The sequence below is a fragment of the Nelusetta ayraudi genome, unplaced genomic scaffold (assembly GCF_046127955.1).
Source record: "Nelusetta ayraudi isolate G7.1 ecotype Tasmania unplaced genomic scaffold, CSIRO-AGI_Nayr_v1 ptg000016l, whole genome shotgun sequence".
Classification (NCBI taxonomy): Eukaryota; Metazoa; Chordata; class Actinopteri; order Tetraodontiformes; family Monacanthidae; genus Nelusetta; species Nelusetta ayraudi.
In genome coordinates this window covers 537,147-556,817 of record NW_027466066.1, presented here as the reverse complement: position 1 = coordinate 556,817, position 19,671 = coordinate 537,147, and the positions used below count along the sequence as shown (strand labels likewise).

Below are 19,671 nucleotides of genomic sequence, written 5' to 3'. Positions count from 1 at the left end.
TGTGGCTCTTCCCGGGCCAGCCGGTGCCGAGGCTGGAGGGAGGCCCGCGGCGGAGCACAGGGCTTCTGGATTTAATGAAGCGCCGACCCTGCTAGACCTCAGAGAAGTATCGCAATCATCCGTCGCCAAGTCTACAGATGGTTTATGGGATTGCTTTGTTGGGGCCCAGGCCCAAAGCAACTCACATCCTGAGGCCTCATTGGCTGGCTGGCAGGGTCCAGGCAGCGCAGGGGGAAGCAAGGGAGGCTGTGGCGGCAATGTTACGTTTCTGCGTCTCTTCGCCAGGACTGTCGACCGTTGCTTGTGAAGCCGCCGCTGCACAAACAGCGGCTCATGCGACGGTGGCGTCTGAATCAGCTCTGTAAATACACTTTGAGGAATTTTGTGACACACTAACAGTGTTGTTGGGATTACTCCATAAAGGTAACTCCCTAATAAAGTAGCCTGATTATTTATTTAACTTCTTTATTTCATAAGTAATCCATAACTAATTACTAATTACTTTAGTTAAAAAGGATAAACTAACAGTTGAGAACGTCTTGTTTCCTGCACATAACGTGCAACGAACAACAATATTGTTTGATTTAGACGAGACAAACTCAAAATAATGTTTGTATTTCCGGCTATCAAACACAATCACTGTTTTTTCTCTTGCCGCCGCCACGCTTGCTTTGGTGCGTCATAGCATATCAATGACGTCGCAAGCACGGCTGCATCATCAATCTGCGACTTCGTAGTTTTTGGTAGTTTATCCAAATTTCAGACATTTTGTGGATAATAAAACATTTTCAGCTAGCAAAATATTTCAGAAAGGTAATGGAATAATTACTTGATAATGTAATTATGATATAATAACCAGTTTTGCCACAGTAAACCTGTTACATTACTCTGTTACTATAAAAGTAGTTTAATTACAGTAGTGGATTACTTAGTAATAAATTACTCGAAAACACTGCACACCAGTGTATGATCATAGTCGGATAGAAGCAGATTTATAGTTTTAGGATGCATTGGGTAACATCTATTGTAATATAGATTTTGGTCCAGCGCAGAATGAATGTGTGCTTTATATCTTTTAATATAGGCAGCTACAGGATCTTAAAATGGATTGCGCCTCCTTTGATTGACCGACATGGTCCTTTATTAGTTACATATGAAAGTCATTCATAAAGCTTTGAAGAAGAAGAAGAAAAAAAAAACCCAGACCCAGCCAAGAATGAGTGATATTTTAGCAGCAGAAGTTCATTACTCTGGCTTCTAATTCGTCTCAGTGTGACTGACTCTCTCATTACTTGTCAAATGAATTGCAATACCCAGCGCAAGCTATAAAGGATCATCTGCATACGTTCCGAGGTGCACTCATAAGAATTGGGATCCTCCACCGACGCTCGCTCACACTGAGGCCCTGTTTTCACTTGGTCACTTGTAACTGTTTTGGGTGATTGGATCACGAGAATGGATCTCACAGCATCTGTTCGCACTCAGCCATTAACATGCGTCTCGAGCGTGCCATTTGTGATCGCATCACACCCCCCCACCCCTGCCGAACCTATGCAAATGCAACGTGCATCATTTCCGTTTTTAACGACTGGGGGCAGTAAAGCGCAAAACCATGGCGAGTTTTACGTGACAGCGAATAAGAATCAACTTCCTGTTTGCGGACTATATCAAGTCACTCGTTTTAATTCTACTGCAGCTCGTATGGATCCGAACGTGGAGTAACGACTGTTGGGACAGAGCGGTGACGACTTTATTTTCGGATCAACATTGGCTGGCAAATTTGGGATGCAACGTCACACATTTAATCTCATATGTGGGGAATTGCGACCGCTGCTCCGCTGACAAAATACGCTAATCCGGAATGAAATTTATTGGCATGCTAATAAACGAGTCTAACAAAAATGATTTGTTTTCGCTTCTTGTTTGCAACTTTATAATGACAACGGCGGACGTTGGGGAGCCGACCAAATACGTACACGGGAGAGGTGAGTGGAGTAGGCGGTCGTTAATGTGGACTGAAGTCGCATTCTGTTCGCACGTCCGTGACGAATGCGTTTTTATGCGATGCGATCGGATGTCAAAACGGATTTGGACTGTTTGCACTTGGTCATTTCATGCGTTTTTCGTAATCTGATCAGCAAAAAACGCATGAAATGACCAAGTGAAAACAGGGCCTGAAACTGTGGGGCCACCAGGGCTAAATGTGTCGCTGTGGTTCACTGCGGTGGGTCTCTTTGGGGTTTGCGGAATTTACGCAGGCTGATTCTGGTATTTCATACCTCTAAAAATGCGGTTGTCACATGGAGGCTGAGAAGATTTATAGAGATTGTGTGGCGAGAGAGGGGGAAAAAAAGAAGAAGAAGGCTGGGGTTGCCCTCGATATGACACCGGTGATTGTAGCATTCCTTAAAAGCCAGGCGAACTCGGGTGAGTTCTAATAGTTTTACTTTGACAGTTTCTTCTTTCGAAAAAAAAGTATATCAGGGAAATTCCCCTCAAGACTCAGTGTGTTTACGATGTTACCTAACAAAAGTTAGTCCCGTCCCGTCCCCACCCCAACCCTCCACCCTCTGCTCGTTGCTTTGCGCTCACCTATTTATAGTCTCGATCTGCTTCTTCTTCTTCTTCTTCTTCGCGAGAAGAGCTAGCAAATGGGACAAACTTGTCCGCCTCCGGCTGCGGCGCTCCGGGGCTGAGGATGCAGACTGTGTGTCTGTCGCTCCATCTGGGCCCGGAGACAAACGGAGGAACCGCAGCGGCTTCAACGGGCTACTAATGGACGGATGACGCCGCCGCTAATGAATGCACTCATCGTCGGCGCGCTGGGTGGGTGGGTGGGTGGGGGGTTGGGGATGCGAGAGAGAGAGAGAGAGAGAGAGAGAGAGAGGGAGGTGGTGCTGGTGGGTGGTGGTGCTGGTGCTGGGGCTGTTTATGGCTTTATGACAGTCTTTTGGTGTTGCAGCCAAACAGACGCCCCTCTCCTTCTGAGCCTCGCTGTACAACTGACACACACATATTTCCAACACATGCTGGCTCATCCGCTCCCCCACCACCACCACCAGCACCACCTACCCTCCCCCCACCCGCTCGCCCATGTCTCCCCCTGTCTTCCCACAGAGACCCAAAACTCAAAACTGCACCAGACCAGCGCGAGGAGAGCAAAGGGGAAGCTCACTCGCACCCCCTGAACTTTCTCATCATTCTCGCCCCGCAGGACGGAATGAGTTATTTCCCTGGCGGAAATGATAGAAAACGCTCGATTTGGCCCGGAAATCGTAAAAATAATAAGAAGAAGAAAAAAAAAAGAAAAAAAAAAAGAATAACACGCAATCTCAGTTCGCCTCGCGGCAAGAAGGCAGCGGGTATCGCCGCAGCACGCGGTGGTAAATAGTGTAAAGTCTCTTTAATAAGAATCCAGCATCAGCAGTGCCATCGCACGAACAACAACACGGGAAGGAGGACACTCGAGGAAAAAAGAAAAGAAAATTGGAACATGTGACATGAAGAGGATCAAAGCGGGCTGCAGTTAAGCCTTAACTGCATTCACGTGGCTTAGATTAGATGACGGGAGGGGAAGGAGGGCGGGATTGGGGGTGGGTGAAATACAGATTTCTGCATATAACAATATAGTTATCAACAGCAACAACCCTAAAAAAAAAATAATAAAACAAAATAAAAAAAAATAAGCACCCCTTTGTTCAGAAGTGTAAATACATTGAGGCGAGGAATGGAAGCAAGAGGGGAAACTCAGTCACTCGAATTGAAATGGCCATTCGGATAAAGTCGTTACTTGGTTTTAATCGATTCATTTCTTCCTCTCTTATGTCTCTTGGAGGCATCGGTATTGAACAAGACCATACACAGACACAAAGAGCTCGTCGGACTGACATCATAAAAGATCACTCAGACAGTCGGCACGTCAACATGGAAACAGAATCTAAAGGACAGGAAATCTTTTTCTTTTCTTAAAAAAAAAAAAAAAAAAAAGACAAAAGAAAACATATTTTACAGTCAGATGCCATATTCCAATACGACAAAAACAAAACAAAAACACTTTGTTCAGTATATTAAACTCATTCCAATACGAAAGACGAGGTTACTCACTTTATGTACAATAAATTAGAAATATTTCATGTCAAGAAACTCGTATTTAGTCCGTTTTTAATTGTTCGGCAAGTACACAGAGGAGCTAAAAAGACGAAGTGACGCTATTAAAATGACAAGTGACCCGAGGCATGCGCATGTAAACATTATTATTTTTACTTGTAAGGATCGGACGCTTGCAGCTTGTCGTAAAAAAAAACAAAACAAAAAAACAAAACAACAATATTATAGATTTAAAAATTTGAAATAATGTGGTGGGGGGTGTGGGGGCAAAAATCTAAAAAATAAAAAAAGAAAGAAAGAAAAATGAACCCGTTCATTGTTTCCGCATATATGCTAATAAAAAATGAAGACGAGGCGATTCCCGTGCGCGAGAAGCTACCGTGGGCCTCGATGTTTTTACAATGTTGGCGTAGGAGCAGCCTTCCTGATCTGCCGGCATCACACACACACACACACACACACACACACACACACACACACACACACACACACACACACACACACACTCTTACGGGGTTGTAAGCGCCGTAAAAAGCCCCACGTGTTTATGATCCGTCCATAAAGCTGCCACCGGACGCTGACACTCGGAGCGCCGCCGTCAACGAGGCCTCTTCATATTTTAACTCCGGCGTCGATATAATTCTACATAAACCGGAGTCCAACAGCTATTAATGTTGACACTATTGCTCGAGCACGGATAAATCTGCAGTGTTCTGCTATAAGTCCCTTTGTACAACGGTGCAACACAGGCAATATCTAATATCTAAGTATTTTTGTTTGGGAAGGGATATTGTTCAAAAAAGAAAAAAAAAAAAGAGACGTGAAAATATTTTCAAGTTGCGTTTCGGGAACCTTTGTGACGCACAGTTTTTTTTGTTTTTTTCCTTTCTTTCTTCCTGAAATTAGAAATAAAATCCGCCTTGCATAGCAGTTCAATAGCCACCGCCACATACCGTATGTAGAAAAATATAGATGATTTCATTTTTTTTTTAAAATATCTGCAAAGCAAACATATGGATGCGGTGACTGCGCAGAGAGGTTGTGTGTCACTGGTTAAAGCGTGTGTTTGTTCTTTGTTCACCTTAAAGGAAAAGCGCGGTTCGACGGTGTGTGTGTGTGTGTGTGTGTGTGTGTGTGTGTGTGATGGATCAGAACCCACCGGGAGAGTCGAGAAAGAGAGAGAGAGGGGGGAACCCATTCAGGGCTGACCACGCGTAACCAGGTCCGGGTTAGTTAATTTAGGCCCCCCAGTCTTGTCAGATCACTGGATAAGTCCACGTCTACGCGTGACGCAGTAACTAACACCGGCCTATAAAAAGGCCGCGGAGGAGGCGCATAAAGCATCCGGAGAGGTAGTGGGAAAAGACCGGGGTATCGACTACAGCCTTAATCGGTTCCCCGGCTTGCTGAGTCGGGCGAACACCCCTTTCTGCCCTCCTCCTTCTCCTCCTCTTCCTCCTGCTCCTGCTCATTACTTAGGGCCGACGACACCCGGGGAAACAAACGGCGGCTCGCGGGCCCGTATCGCCGGGCCAAAAGTGGTGGCAGCAGCGAGGAGAAACAAGTAGAGATAGAGAGAGAGAGAGAGAGAAGGGGGGAGGGGAGGGGGGGGGGTAGTACTGTGTGCGCGCGAGAGAGCGAGAGAGAAATTGATGGCCACGTGAAAAATCTTGGTTTCAGCATTTCGGCGCGCCAGCCTGCCTCTGGTGTCAGCAACTGAACAATAAATAATGAATAGCTAAAGGGAGGATGTGCTTGAGAAGAAGACACGCCGTCTGTTCGCCCCCCCCCCCTCTTACTGTTATATCAATAGCGGTTTGCACCCCCCACCCCCACCCCCCTCTCCACCACCCGTCACAAGGAGGCTTCTGGTCGAAGCTGTGAAGGAGTCAGTCAGTCACTCGGAGTTGGTCTCAGTTCATTGGACAGTCCAACAATTTTTTTTTAAATAGGGGTCGTTTGAGGAAGAGGAGTAAATTGGTCTTCTTGAGGATCTTTTTTTTTGTTGTTACCCATCATCCTCTGAGGCCACTCCAGTGCTCTGTCCTCCGACACGAGGAAATGTTTCCGACCTTGCGGTGGCGCGTCCTTTGGGTCCGTCACTGATCAATAGCGGGAATTGATCTCTTGTTTTTTTTTTTTATTATTATTTATTTATTTTCAGCTTGAAGCTCAATTCTGGATTTTTTATTTATTTATTTATTTATTTTACTTTTTAAAGAGCTCGTAACAGTCGATAGGTGTGCGTGGATGCGTGCGTAAAAAATAAAATAAAATAAAAATAAAAATAAAAATTGCGTGCGCGTGACCGAAGAGTCCCCGCCCTGTCTAGTCCTTGGGATGGTCTTTACTCTGTTTCTTCATTTTCATCCTGCGGTTCTGGAACCAGATCTTCACCTGCCGCTCGGTCAGGTTGAGCGCACGCGCCACCTCGTGCCGCCGGTCCCGCGTGAGGTACATGTTGAACAGGAACTCCTTCTCCAGCTCCAGGGTCTGGTATTTGGTGTAGGGGCAGCGCTTCTTCCGGGACGAGCGCGCGTGAAGCCAGTTGGCCGAGGGGTCGCCTGGAAGGAGAGAAAGAGAGAAACACGGAGAGATTAATAATCATAAAATAAAATAGATGGAGTGACGTGAGTGAGTTGGCTGCAGTGGAAAGAGCATCTGCGGGGACGTAAAAAAAAAAATTCGAAACATATCACGCGTAAAGGCTTCTCGGGGAAAACACCTGACTGCAATTGGCAGTTTGGTGCGTAACGCGTTTACGGTGTCAGCGTAGGGCGCGAATTGGACACGCGCAGATCCACGGCTGTTTGACTTGACAGCACGTGGAAAACAGACGCCGCTCTGCGCACGGGAAGAGGAGGCTACACACGCCACGATGGTGTGAATGCGCGCAGAAGGAACTGTAATATCCACGGCTAATAAACTGTAATTTGGGAGATTATTAAAGAACAGTGTGTGTGTGTGTGTGTGTGTGTGTGTGTGTGTGTGTGTGTGTGTGTGTGTGTGTGTGTGTGTGTGTGACTAAATGACAAATACGGAAATAAAAGGCGCTGGTACATTCAACAACAAGACGTCTTAATGTGCAGCCAGACACAAGCAGTTTTTTGTAATAATAATGGGTATTTTCCCCCATATAGGAAAGTTACGACACACACACACACACACACGCGCCTTTATGCAGCGCTTGTGGGGATTTTTTGTTTTGCAGCAAAGATGATCATATCGCAGCTCGACTGTCATCGCGCCATATCTGATCAACTACTGCTGAATTAATAAAGAGCGGGGAATTTACGAGTGACATGGGGATGGCAGGGAAACATTTTTTCTCTCTTGCCCTATTAAATAATTCAACGCAAACGGAATGTTTTGTTTGTTTTGTTTGTTGTTGTTTTGAAATACTACATTGTGTCCCATTCGGATTTACAACAATAAAATACAACGATATTTGTGTCATTTGTAGAAAACCTGACCTGTTTTTAGGCAAAGGCTTCTTTTTTTTAATGATAGAATTACTTTCTGATTAAAAGTGAATACAAACCGAGAGCGTAATTCGCCTCTGAACATGCGCACGCCATCTAACCGACGTTTGAATGCGGAATCATTTTCAGGACAGGAACGTTTTGAATCCCTTCCCCTTATTTTTCATCTCCGCCTTCCTTTCTTCTGTGTGTGTGTGTTTCCAAACAGGCCACCCTGACTCCCCCACCCCGCTTCTCTTTATAGCCCTCAGACTGATGCAATTAGCGAACACTTCTTGTTTGGGAGGCATGGATCTAGTTTAGGGGCCGACTGCACGTCTTCCCTCCTGGCCGACAAGGCACCGAGGCATCCCAGCTATGAGGCCGCTCGTCGGCAGTCTCACAGCACAGCTCCACTTGAAAGAGACAAACATGTGGGACATTCCTGGAACACACGGGTCGCCTGAACAAAAATATTAATACGTTTCCCCATGTCAGGTGGGGAGTCTCAGAGTTTAGATTTCCACAAAAGCAAAAAACCCCTGGAACTTAAAATGGTGGAAACATGTTGCTTTGGAGCAAACTGTAACCTCTGTTTGCTGAATTCTCTGGAACAAGGTCAAAATTTATGACCTTTGTGATCTTGTTATTTTCAGAAATGTTGATTGTAGTAATTTAGAGGGCAGAACATCGGAAAAAACACAGTTTTTCTAAAAAAAAAAAAAAAAAAAGAAGCTGTTACTGATAGCCAGTGGTGTCCCTAAAGCTAGGGCACCAAAGAGAGATTTTTTAAAAAAAATGTAAACTTATACACGTTTCCCAATGTCGCTGTGGTTTTGACTCAATCACTTCTAAGCCAATTAATCAGGCTTTGTCCAAATGTTTTGGCCAAATTAGTTTGGGGCTGCGGGGCCGGGGTGCCGTTTAACGGCAAAGAAACAAGATTTATTTGGACGGCACGTGTCAAATTAGGTCTGCAAAGGGTCATAAAGGAGTTTTCGTTGCTCTCACTTAGCTGCGCTGCAGCCTGCAGTCATTCTGGCCTAAAATGGCAACAGGGGTGATCTTATCACTCACAAGTTGTGTGGAGCGGCAGAGCTGGAGAGCCTTTTGATGGCAGAGAGAAGCCGTGTGTGTGTGTGTGTGCCTGCGTGTCACAGAGCCAGCCCTCCCCCCCCAACCCCTCACAGACGCCGTTGCCTGTCTTCAATTTCTTCGGCAATAATTCAGCACCGTGACAATCAAAATGCGAAGATGCCAAAGCAATTCAGGCAACGGCATATGACATTCATAACAAAGATATCCCCCCCCCCTCCCACTTGTGAACAAAGAGCTGTTTTGTTTTCCCGTCTCGAGCGGTTTCACGTTTATTGTGCGCTGGAAATAATTCATGCACTTTTGAACGTTCAGTCAAGGGTAAGACATTGTGACGTACAAACAGAAATTGTTGTGAAAAAACACGAATTCGCCGCAAGACAAACGGCAGAGGTTGGAAAACCAGCAAAGTGAGTGCATTTGAGGTGAAATTTTGAGGACTCAAGCCTAAATCAGCAGGCAAGCGATGTTGAGAAGGAGACAGTATCAAGTATCTGTTTCTGTGAGAATTGTTTTGCCGTGTACTTTTACATGTGTTGCTCATCGTTACACTAAACAGTCGATCACAAGCGTCTGCCAGCCTGGGGCTGCCAGAAATTGTAAATTTTTTAATTTCAAAGCTCCACCAAAGACTAGCCTGCTACGGGGCCATGTTGTGAAACCAATAAAAGGCATCAGAGCCAGCCAGTTTATTTTAATATCGACCCATCAGTCTCATTCAGGTCCATGTAGCATCTGCGCTCCAGGTTTAAATAAGAAGCAGAGGAATATGAACTCATTCTGGCTCTTCAACCAAGGCGAACTCCGATCCGTGTCAGTAAATCGATCAGATGCTTCGGCGTTTTGACTTTGGAGGTTATGACGGTTTATTGCTAGCTCACACGGCAGTCTCCCAGATTAGCTATAATGATTTCAAATGAAATTTTCATACTTAAATATATGTGATGGGGACAGTGCATCTACTGAGGATGATAAGTCAAGGGCCCATTCGACACAGAATCCTTCGGTTAGGGAGCAAGACCGCAGCGCCGCCTGTGATGTACAGCTCTCCTCCCAACCTCTGGCCCCTATTTGGATGTAAAAGGCCCCCACATTATTCCCATCAGCCAGGTTTGTTAGCGACCCCCTCCTCCTCCTCCGCCCCCCATCGGTAAATATGTCCCTAACACCCCTCAGGAATCAATTTTCTCCAACATGACCGGCATGTCGAGGATCGATTTCATCTCAGAGCAAAATAATGCCCGGTAAGGAGGTGAGGAGAGGCTGGAAGGGGGAGGGGGTGTGGTGGTGAGTGTGCGCGTGTGTGTGTGTGTGTGTGTGTGTGTGTGTGTGTGTGTGTGTGTGCGTGCGGCGCTTTTGTCGCACAGTAAAGAGGGTGCTTTGCATTCACCGGGTGTATAATCACCTCCAAGACCATCCATTACCCTCGGAGCTGTGCCGAGACCGTGGCTGTCAGCCGGGATGACAAACTGGCGGACGGGGCTGGGCGCGGCGTGGAGGGTGGGGGTGAGGTTGGAGGTGGGAATGGGGGTGGGGCTGCTGATGGTGCATCTTGGACACCCTTTTTTTTGTTTCAAAAGGGAAACGGGCCAGGGTGGTGCACGTCGTAAACAACAAGCGTTGTTGTTGGGATTACTCCCTAAAAGTAATCCAACCACAGATTACTGATTGCTTGCTCAAAAAGTAATCTAATTACTTCTTTAACTACTTTGTTTCATAAGTAATCGATTACTAATTACTTTAGTTTAAAAAAGACAAAGTAACAGCTGAGAACGTCTTGTTTCCTGCACATGACGTACAACGAACCGCAATATTCTCTCATTGAGACGAGATGAACTCAAAATAATCTTTGTATTTCCAGCTACAAACGCAACTGTTGGTTTTTCTTTTGCCACCGCCATGCTTGTTTTGGTGCGTCGTCGCGTACCAATGATGTTGCACGCACGGCTGCATCATCAATCATCAATCTGCAAGTTTTTCTAAATTTCATACAGTTTGTGGAAAACAAGACATTTTTAGCTCGCAAAATATTTCAGAAAAGTATTTTGGAATGTTATATATGATAAAGTGATTATGCTATGGTTACCAGTTTTGCCACCGTAATCCAGTTACATTACTCAGTAGTGGATTACTAGGTAATAGATTACTTACCAACACTGACAACAACAACAACAACAACAACAACAACAACACAGCGACGGGGGTTCCGTTGTGTCCTTTTTTTCCCCCACCCATTGTGCGACTGCGCGCAATAACAATGGGGGGACGAGAGCAGTGACTTTCTCGTAAAAGCCGCGGAGAAACCCTGCGGCACAATGCCTTGGATTGCGCACCAACGTTTGCCTTTGCCTACAGGGGGGTTGTGGAGAGAGGGGGGGGGGGGGGGAGACGGCTGTCACCGTGATGGACGCCTGCTCGCATCCCAAACGGTGGCCGGAGCAGCTGAGAGGCGATCACGAGCCCCCGTCTCTTTCGCTCACTTTCTTCGTCCCCTTTTGCAATTTCACTCTAATAGTCCCAGAAATTGACCTCCCGTATATCCCAAAGGCACGTTATTGCATTTCCCCGAGTCGTATTTTATCTCCCTTCGCTGGCGCGGCCCCCGCCGACCCCTCCCCCCACCCAACCCACACAGCCAGTCAGCCAGCCAACCCTAAGACCCCATTTCGCCCGGCCGCCACCAGCAACGCCGAGCCAATTAATGGGGCCGTTCACCCCGATGTTATAACTTAATAAATGTAATAACTTTCTCTCGCCTTGCCGGTCAGCGCCAGCACAAAGACTAAAGTGTAATCTTGTAGTTTTTCTTGGATGGCCGCCCAGCGAGGGGAACACAAGGGAATCTGTAGCTGCTGGAACAGGATGTAACAGTGGATGACAGGACAGCACAGTGGCCATTTTGAATGTCTGGGGAAGGGGAACTCGGTTTTGATGTTTTTCTTTTTCCTGCATGGCGTTAAGTGCCAAGATTTCAGGCACCGGCCGTCACTGACAAACTCGCTTCCTGAAGCCCATCAAATCATTTTTCGAGCATCCTGCCTTGGAGACAAGCTGGCAATCGTGGGTTTTGCGGCGTCGGATTCACAGCGACCTCACTCGGGGTTTGCCAACGTGGAAGTGGGAGCCGTTGTTACAACTTCGTGGAACTGCGCTCTGTTATGACGCTCCAGATTTGGCCACATGAGATGCGCTAATCAATAAGTCTTCAATTAGCCCGCCTCGTTTACAAAAGTCCATAGCCTGCTCCCTAGAACTGCCAGTGCTTTTAAGTGGAGCCAGCGTCTGAGACAATGTCAGAGCTCTGTTGAACATCCACCCGCAAGCAATGTGAAAATGATCAGCGCCAACGTGGAGCCCGAGGCAGTGATTAGCAGAGAAACAGTTATTGTTTGTCATTCATTTTCTCATCATCAACTTCTCCACCAAAGTCGATGCTTCTTTTGATTTTAAAAACATTTTCAAGACATTGGGAGAAGTTGGACCAAACTAGAGTGCACTGAACTTGAAAAATCTTCAGAAATAACTTTATTTTATGGCCTTTTTGGAGACCGCATGCTTTTTTTTTTTTTGAAGGACATATAAAGTTATTTGGTGATTAGTGGCCTTGGTTACCCTCATGGACACATTTGTGGCTTCACCATTTCCGGTCTTTATGCTAAGCTACCAGGGCTGCTGGTTTTCAAGCCGCCTTTCCATGTGGGCACATGAAAGTACCATCTTCTCATATAAATCTCGGCAAGAGACAAAGATGGCATTGCCTTAAATGTGATTCCCTTCGCCAGAACAAAGTGACCACAAAGCTTAAGCAGGCAGCTTGCGGGAGCTCCACCACAATAAATCTCTTTTCATTGTCATAAAAATACTAACAGTATCTGGGAAAATATAGTGTCATTCTCAACTCGGTCCAAAAGTGAAGCATGAGTTCAGTGTGCAGCGATACAGAGAAGAAGAATCTAACGGGATAGTGGATCTCTAAAGAACTGCAGTGCACTTCCAGTTCACTGTGAACCTGTTAGGGCAACAACAGCTGTAAACGCACTGATTGTTGGACAATATTGTTCAAAATGGCTGCTGTGTGAACAACATAAACAACCTTTAACGCCCTCTACTGGCCAGTTTGGCTCCAACAACGAGCCAGACTGACCCCCCTGTGCGGTTCCAACATCAAAAAGTGGGAACAGGAGAGGTTCTGCTGGGCTCAGACAGAAACTTTAATCTCTTTCTCTGGAGTTGAGAAGGTTTTTAATCTATTTGCACACAGACTCGCTTTCAAATCAACTGCAGGCGGGATACACGGCGTTACTGGCGGGAAAGCTAATAACTCACACTGGAGGGTGCTGGGCTCCATCCGCCGTCCTGATGGATTGCCCGCTCGCGATGCTGTAATAAGGTGGCTGAGTGTGTGCCCACGCATCTTCATGAGTGCGCGCGAGAATGGTTTTGTGCATGTGCCAGGCCGAGTGATACATGTGCGCGGAACGTGCATTTATTTTTATTTTTCTGGGGTTATTTATCCTGAAAAATCAAAGGTCAACAAAACGCGTCATCCGTCCATTTCTCCCGCGTATTTGCGTGCACGTTCGCTCCTTCTCATGGTCATGTGCGAGCCATGGTTCGACTTTGGCGACGGCCTGTTCTTAAGACATAGCAGGTGGTAAAGGGGAGACATTAAAAATGAGCATATATTACCCGCTTAGTAGCGAATGACTTCAAATAAGCGCAGTACGAGAGCCACTTGGATCACATCATATTGGTTCATGATGGTTTCGTCAGAACAGAACCAACCCGGTCTGGCAACCCTTAAAAGGCCCCTTAACGTCAAAAATGATGTCAAGTGGTGACAGTGTAAAATATTATTATTAACGTCTCAGCATTTGTGTCCGCGAACTTCTGTGGAGCAAAATAAGCATTTCCAAACATTATCTCGACATCCAGGGATGAACTTTGAAACTATATCTATAAGAACGTGCCAGCATTATCAATATTAGTATTTAAACTGGCTGAACAACAGCCTGGGTGTGAAAAAACATGAATATTTTCCCTTGGTTTTCCTGGCCTGCATGCTGGCGAAGTAGAAATTTGGACGTCAAGCGAATTTTTTTTCATTTTATTTAGCAAAACACAATCCTCTCGTCTTTCGCACATTTCCGAGCATATTTACGCGCCACCCGAAGTAACGGTGAGATTTACACGACGCGGGAGATTTATGGAGTCCAGGAAGCTCGTCCCGACTGTCCCCCCACCACCAGCACAGCGCAGCCAGTCCGAGCTGCAGCCGTGAGTTATGGGGCCTTTGCTCCCTCTGCATGGTCTGGTCGAGCAGCCTCGAGCCGCCGGGTCAGTGACGGACGACCTGACTCCGTTCATGATTTTCAAATTATTATTATTATTATTATTATTTTATTATTTTTTTAAGTTTAGCGCGAGCCTCTTGTCAGCTGCTAAACACGAAATTCCGTTTTTGGCCAACCGGTTACGCAGGCGCGTCATTATTACACTGGAGCACATACGTGATGACACCGAGCCTGCGGTGCAGGTTGTGTCAAGTGGCAGAACTGGAAAACACGTTATGCGAATGCGTTGCCATTATATCATCAGCGCAGCGCTTCTGCTTTGATGTTGCAGCAGCAGCAGCGTTGGGGGTTCGAGGTCCGCGTGCAAGACGGGTGTTCTAATCAGTTTGATCCTGATCGATACAGTCACAGTTTTGGGCTGACATCAGAGGTTCTACACAACAACTGAGTTCAGACACAAGCGCAGTTTGAGCACCCGCCCTTGCAAGGCAGCTAGAATACCTGCTGGGTGAAGAAATACTGCAAACTGAAAGCAGTGAAAACTAGAAAAATTCAGGGTTTTTTTTTTCCTTTAGAAGCTGCGTCACTCTGTTGTGAAATAGGGCGTTTATTAAAGCGACCCTCTCAATTATTTAAAAACATTTCTAACTCGACTAAAAAGCAGAAACCGGACTGGTTTTGCTTTGCAGGACTTCGGCGTAAAGCGGCGCTGATTTTGCGCTTTCACGAAATTCTGATTTATTTTTTCAGTTTACGATTGTTAAAAAAGGGATTGTTGTTTTCTCGTGGCTGGAAGAATTCCCGTATGAGGAAACAAGCTCTGCTTTACGGCAAAAACGTCACTGGACATTATTTATTTATTTATTTTCTCTCTCGCTCGCTCTCCAACGGCGTTCCCTTTTTTTGGAGTCGCGCGGAAACGGGGCGACGCGAAATAAATATGACAGTGAAGTTGGAGAGCAGAAGGTGGTGGTGTTGTGCTGGGTGGGGTGGAGGGGGACACTCTGGCTTCTCCGGCTCTTTGTTCTTGTTTTATGGTGGCATTAAAAGCGTTTACAATCTCTCCCTCTCTCTCCCTCCCTCCCCGTCTCTCTCCCCTCCGCGCGCTATTTCCTGCTCCAATAACTTACTTTGATCCAGGCCGTCTTTGTCCTCGCTCCCTTCGCAAATGTCCTTATTCTCCTCGAACCCCGCTCCGGGGATGGCCGGCGGGTGGTGGTGAGGGTGGTGGTGGTGGTGAGGATGGTGGTGGTGGCTGCTCAGCTCTCTCGCCGCCGTGGACGTCGACTCCAGGACGTACGTGGTGGTGCTGTCGTGCTGCTGCTGCTGCTGCTTGACGGGGACCTCGCCGCCGCCGCCGAGGTGTCCGAGCTGCGGCTCCAGCTTGACCTGCTGCCCCGCCGCCTGCCCCTGGCCGGGCACGGGCTCGGAGCCGCGCGGTGCGCAGTCCAGCCACGAGCGCAGGTAGCGCGTGTCCGCGGCGGGGAGGTGCTGGGCCGGGATGTAAGGGTGGTAGACAGCCGGCAGGCCGCTGGCGCCGTGGTGCGCCGGGCTGAACGGGCTCCAGGACGAGGAGAAGACCGGCGGCTTGGGCTGGAAGCTGCACGACGGGTAGGACTCGGCGTGAGGATGCTCGCCGTGCACCACAGCCGCCGCTCCGCCGCCGCCTCCGGGGTGCCGCGCGTTCGCCGCCGCCGCCGCCGCCGCTGCAGCAGCCGCCGCCGCGGCAGCGGAGGAGGAGCCGGAGTAGGGCACGCCGGAGAAGCGAGCCTGGCTCGAGAGTTCATCGCTCTCGTGACTTATGATGGAGTCCACGTAGTAGTTGCTCAAAGTGCCAGAAATGGACATTCTCGGACATTATCCGCGAGGCGCCACCACGGTTTCACTCAGATGGAGAACGAGGCGAGAGACATGACGGGATTTTACGCTTCCCCCTTTCTCTCTCTCTCTCTTTCTCTCTCTCTCTCTGGTTCTCTCCTCTGCCCTTTGCTGGCTCGCCCCCACCTTCCCCTCCTCCCTCCCTCCCTCTCTCTCTCTCTCGCTCTCTCTCTCTCACGCACACACACACACACACACACACACACACACACACACACTAGCCCCTCTCCTTTTCAAACAAGTTGCTCACAATAGAGAAACAAAGTGATACAGCCTGCAGCCCCTGCACGGTGTTTTGTATGTGTGTGTGTGTGTGTGTGGGGGGGGGGGGGGGGGGGGGGGGGGGCGGGGGGTGTTGAGGGGGGCGCTCGTCTGGTCTGTTGCGCGAGGAGCGAAATGATTGGCCGAACTTATTCTCGAAGAAGGCTGATAAAGCGTCAATGGAGCGTAAATCAGTCGCGGGGGCAACACACACACACACACACACACACACACACACACACACACACACACACACACACACACACACACACACACACTGGGTTTAATGGATTGCCCTCCTCCCAAAATAATAAGTTGTCTTATTTATATGCAATATGCAAAGCGAGTGTGTGTGTGTGTATCCGTATATCCACGCGCATCTCTGGCGGCTGTCAGAGTGGAATTACATAAAATCATTCAATTATTCTTCGCGTGGACAGTGAGTGTTTGTGTGTGTGTGTGTGTGTGTGTGTGTGTGTGTGTGTGTCACTGGGGAACGCGGCGGAGCGTGACGCCTGCTGCGCTGATAAATAAGGTGGCGCCGTCATATTACGCTGCATTATTTATCCGCTCGCTCGGTGCTTTTGTAAGCGTGATTTGGGAATGAAGGAAAAAAAATGCGCGCGCGTGACGACTCGCCTCACCACCACTTTCGCGGGCTGCATCAGACTCGCGCTGCCATTAACACTCCCAAAGTGCAGATGTGTTTCCCATCTAGTAAAAATAAAAACACAAACTCGCACCTACACGCGTTAAGTCGTTCAGCAGCTTCCCAAAAATCCACTTTGCGATGTTTCCTGCGAGGCTGCAACCCGCTTTTTATTGGCAGATTAACAGTCACTTTTTTTGGTTAACGAGTGCCATTAAACGGGGTCTAGTCCCTTGTCTTTACAGTGCGAACTACCGCGACTACTTTTTTTTTTAGGAAGGGGGGGTGGGGGTGGAGGGGGTCCCCGTTTTAAAACCCATAATAAAATCCCGCATTAGGGCGGTTGCTTTGGTTTTATAGGGCTGATATATGGCCTGCGGTAGTTCGGGGGCCGTAAACGCGACTTGAAGCTGCTGCAAAAAGCCCTCTTCCTCGGGCTCGGGCTGCATGGGCAAAGGGCGCTCCTCACTCTCCTCCTCACGCCGAACAACAGGCTGTTCTGGGGGCGCGCGCGCACTGCGCACAGCTCGGACGCCGGATCCACGGAGGCACCGGTGACTGCTGGGGCCGGATCCTTCATGGTGACTAGCGGAGGGGTTGGTGGAGGCGGAGGGGTGGTGGTGGTGGTGGTGCTGCTGCTGCTGCTGCTGCGGTGCTGGAGCTAACGGGGTGTCCATTTGTGCACAAAAGCCTCATTTTGTTTCACTCAGCGAACTCAAAGGGATGGAATCCGTCACTGGGTTTTGCTTTTTTTTCTTTTTCTTTTTTAATGAGCAGACCGAGGAGCAGCCGACTGGATTGGCAGAGAGAGAGAGAGAAGCAGACATTTGACTTCCTGCTGACCTTTATCAAAGTCACCGGGATTGTAAGTCTTGATATTTTTTTCCCCCCACAATTATCACAGAGTCTTTTTTGCACTCTGCGCAGCCCCGCGCAGCTCGGGCAATAAATCCGCGCCCCCGACGTCGCATGTACGGCTAACACGGTTATTTACGACGATTAAATATGAACTAGGCCTTTTGCCTTTCTTACGGAGCTAACGCCGTTATTTACGAGGCTGGATGTCGGGGATGTAGGGGCCTGTCGCGCAGCTTTTCAGGTCCGCTGAGGAGTCATGATGAGCTGGATCAGAGGCGAGGCAGCCCCCCTTCCCCCTCCCCGCTTTCCTCTGCCGCTCAACCTGAAAAAAAAAGAAAAGAAATCTAACCAGGAGGCTTTTAAACTCTGCCTGGGGCTCCAGTTGTGGCCTTGAAGCTACACCAAGTTCTTCAACCGCCCCCCCCCCTCTAAAGGATCTCCAGCTCCTTTGGACGGCGTCTGATTGGATTACAGCGACCCAATAAGGAGCCAAATGGAAAAAAAAAAAAAAAAAATCAAAAGTGTAGACGTGATCATGAGGTGAACAGCGGTAAGGTCTGCCGAGAAGCGATAACAGCTCAGTGTGTGTGTGTGTGTGTGTGTGTGTGTGTGTGTGTGTGTGTGTGTGTGTGTGTGTGTGTGTGTGTGGTGCGTGTGTGTGTCACGGTCCCATTGGGTGAAAGAGCCCCAGTGTCACCGCCTTCCTTTCACTGTCGCCGACCGACACGTCCAGTGCGGAGAAACCCCACTTTGTTTTCCAGTCATAGATGCTCGAAATATTTGCGCGAGTCGGAGCGGCCTCCCCGCAAACCGCAGGGCGGTGCAAGTTTTAATTTCTCAGAGGGGCCTCCGCCCTCGCGAGGCCGAGCCTCCCTTGCTTGCCAGCCAGACGAGCGCCTTAATTGGAGACAGTGGCGCTTGAAAAAGCTGGAGGACATGTTGTCCGCAAACTGCCTTAATTTTCTGCACGTTGCCGCGCCGGCCGTGACAGAAGTGACGAATGAACACCACGCACGGGCTTTTTACGGCAGAAGTGTGCGCGACGACAACAACAGCAGCAGCGGTGGCGGCAGCAGCAGCAGCCAGGGTGCTAAGTGTAAAGTTTTTGTGTGAAAGGTTGAGATACGATTTAATCCGATTAATCGGTACAGGGACGTGGCATTCAGATCAAATACTAATAATATTACATGCGGCTAAAGTGACAGATTTCGCATGTTAAAGTATTTTAAGTTTGCGGTGTTAACTGGATGTTTTTCTTTTGTTGCCGAGCATTCCTGAACTTGCAGCTTGACGCTAATTATTTTCTGGGGGATTTAACGACTTCATTTATTCAATCGCTTGAAAAACAACAACATGCAAAACAAAGCTAAAAGCAAGTGAACACAACCAGAGCGTTGGTTTTAATGCTTATGGTTTCTACTTCTTCTTCTTTTTTTGCAACGAGGATTGGAACCAACTAACCGAGGCTGCGGCGGTGACAGAGGTTGAAGCGAAGCCGCTATCATCCCGTTTGAAATACTGACATGTGAATTCCAGGCGGTAACTTGGCATTTCATCGAGCCAAAACCCTCGTTTCCACAGAGGGCTCCGTTTTTAGAAGGCATAAATATAGGCAGTGTTTCTAATTACACTTTACGCACATCCACGAGGTATTTAGTTTGGAAAGTGAAATATGGTAGAACGTCTCAGTCGTCGTGACACGTTTTCCACCCTCTAGGACAACGTTTAAGAAAACCAATCATATAAATCTGTAAGCAACTGTTTTCAAATCCTCTTTTAAATGTCCTGTGCTGAAAAAAAAACAAAAATAAAATGGCTCTAATATTATAACAGGATTTTTGAAAGTTAAAAATTATTCAGTCTGCTTGTACTTGAACAAAACAGTGAAGAAAAATGTTTGACAGCGCCCATAGTTAGTACACAATACAGCCATTGAAATAAGGTTATTTTATTAACCTTACAAATATAGTATATTAATAAATGTAATAATTTAGTTCAGTGTTCAGAAGAAGACGTTTGTAAAATAAATCAAATAATTCAAAAGACAATCAATGATGTATAGTATTAT

The 19,671-nt window shown here is 47.6% G+C and overlaps 1 protein-coding gene across 1 annotated transcript; it reads right to left on the bottom strand.

The window, feature by feature from the left end:
* Window positions 1-6,313: 6,313 nt before the first annotated feature.
* hoxb9a (homeobox B9a) lies at window positions 6,314-15,928 on the bottom strand. The gene is made up of 2 exons (XM_076023639.1): window positions 15,088-15,928; window positions 6,314-6,671 (listed from the first exon to the last, which is right to left on the bottom strand). The coding sequence occupies exons 1-2, from the start codon at window positions 15,803-15,805 to the stop codon at window positions 6,436-6,438; spliced, it is 954 nt and encodes a 317-aa protein (XP_075879754.1). The 5' UTR covers window positions 15,806-15,928; the 3' UTR covers window positions 6,314-6,435.
* Window positions 15,929-19,671: the final 3,743 nt, after the last annotated feature.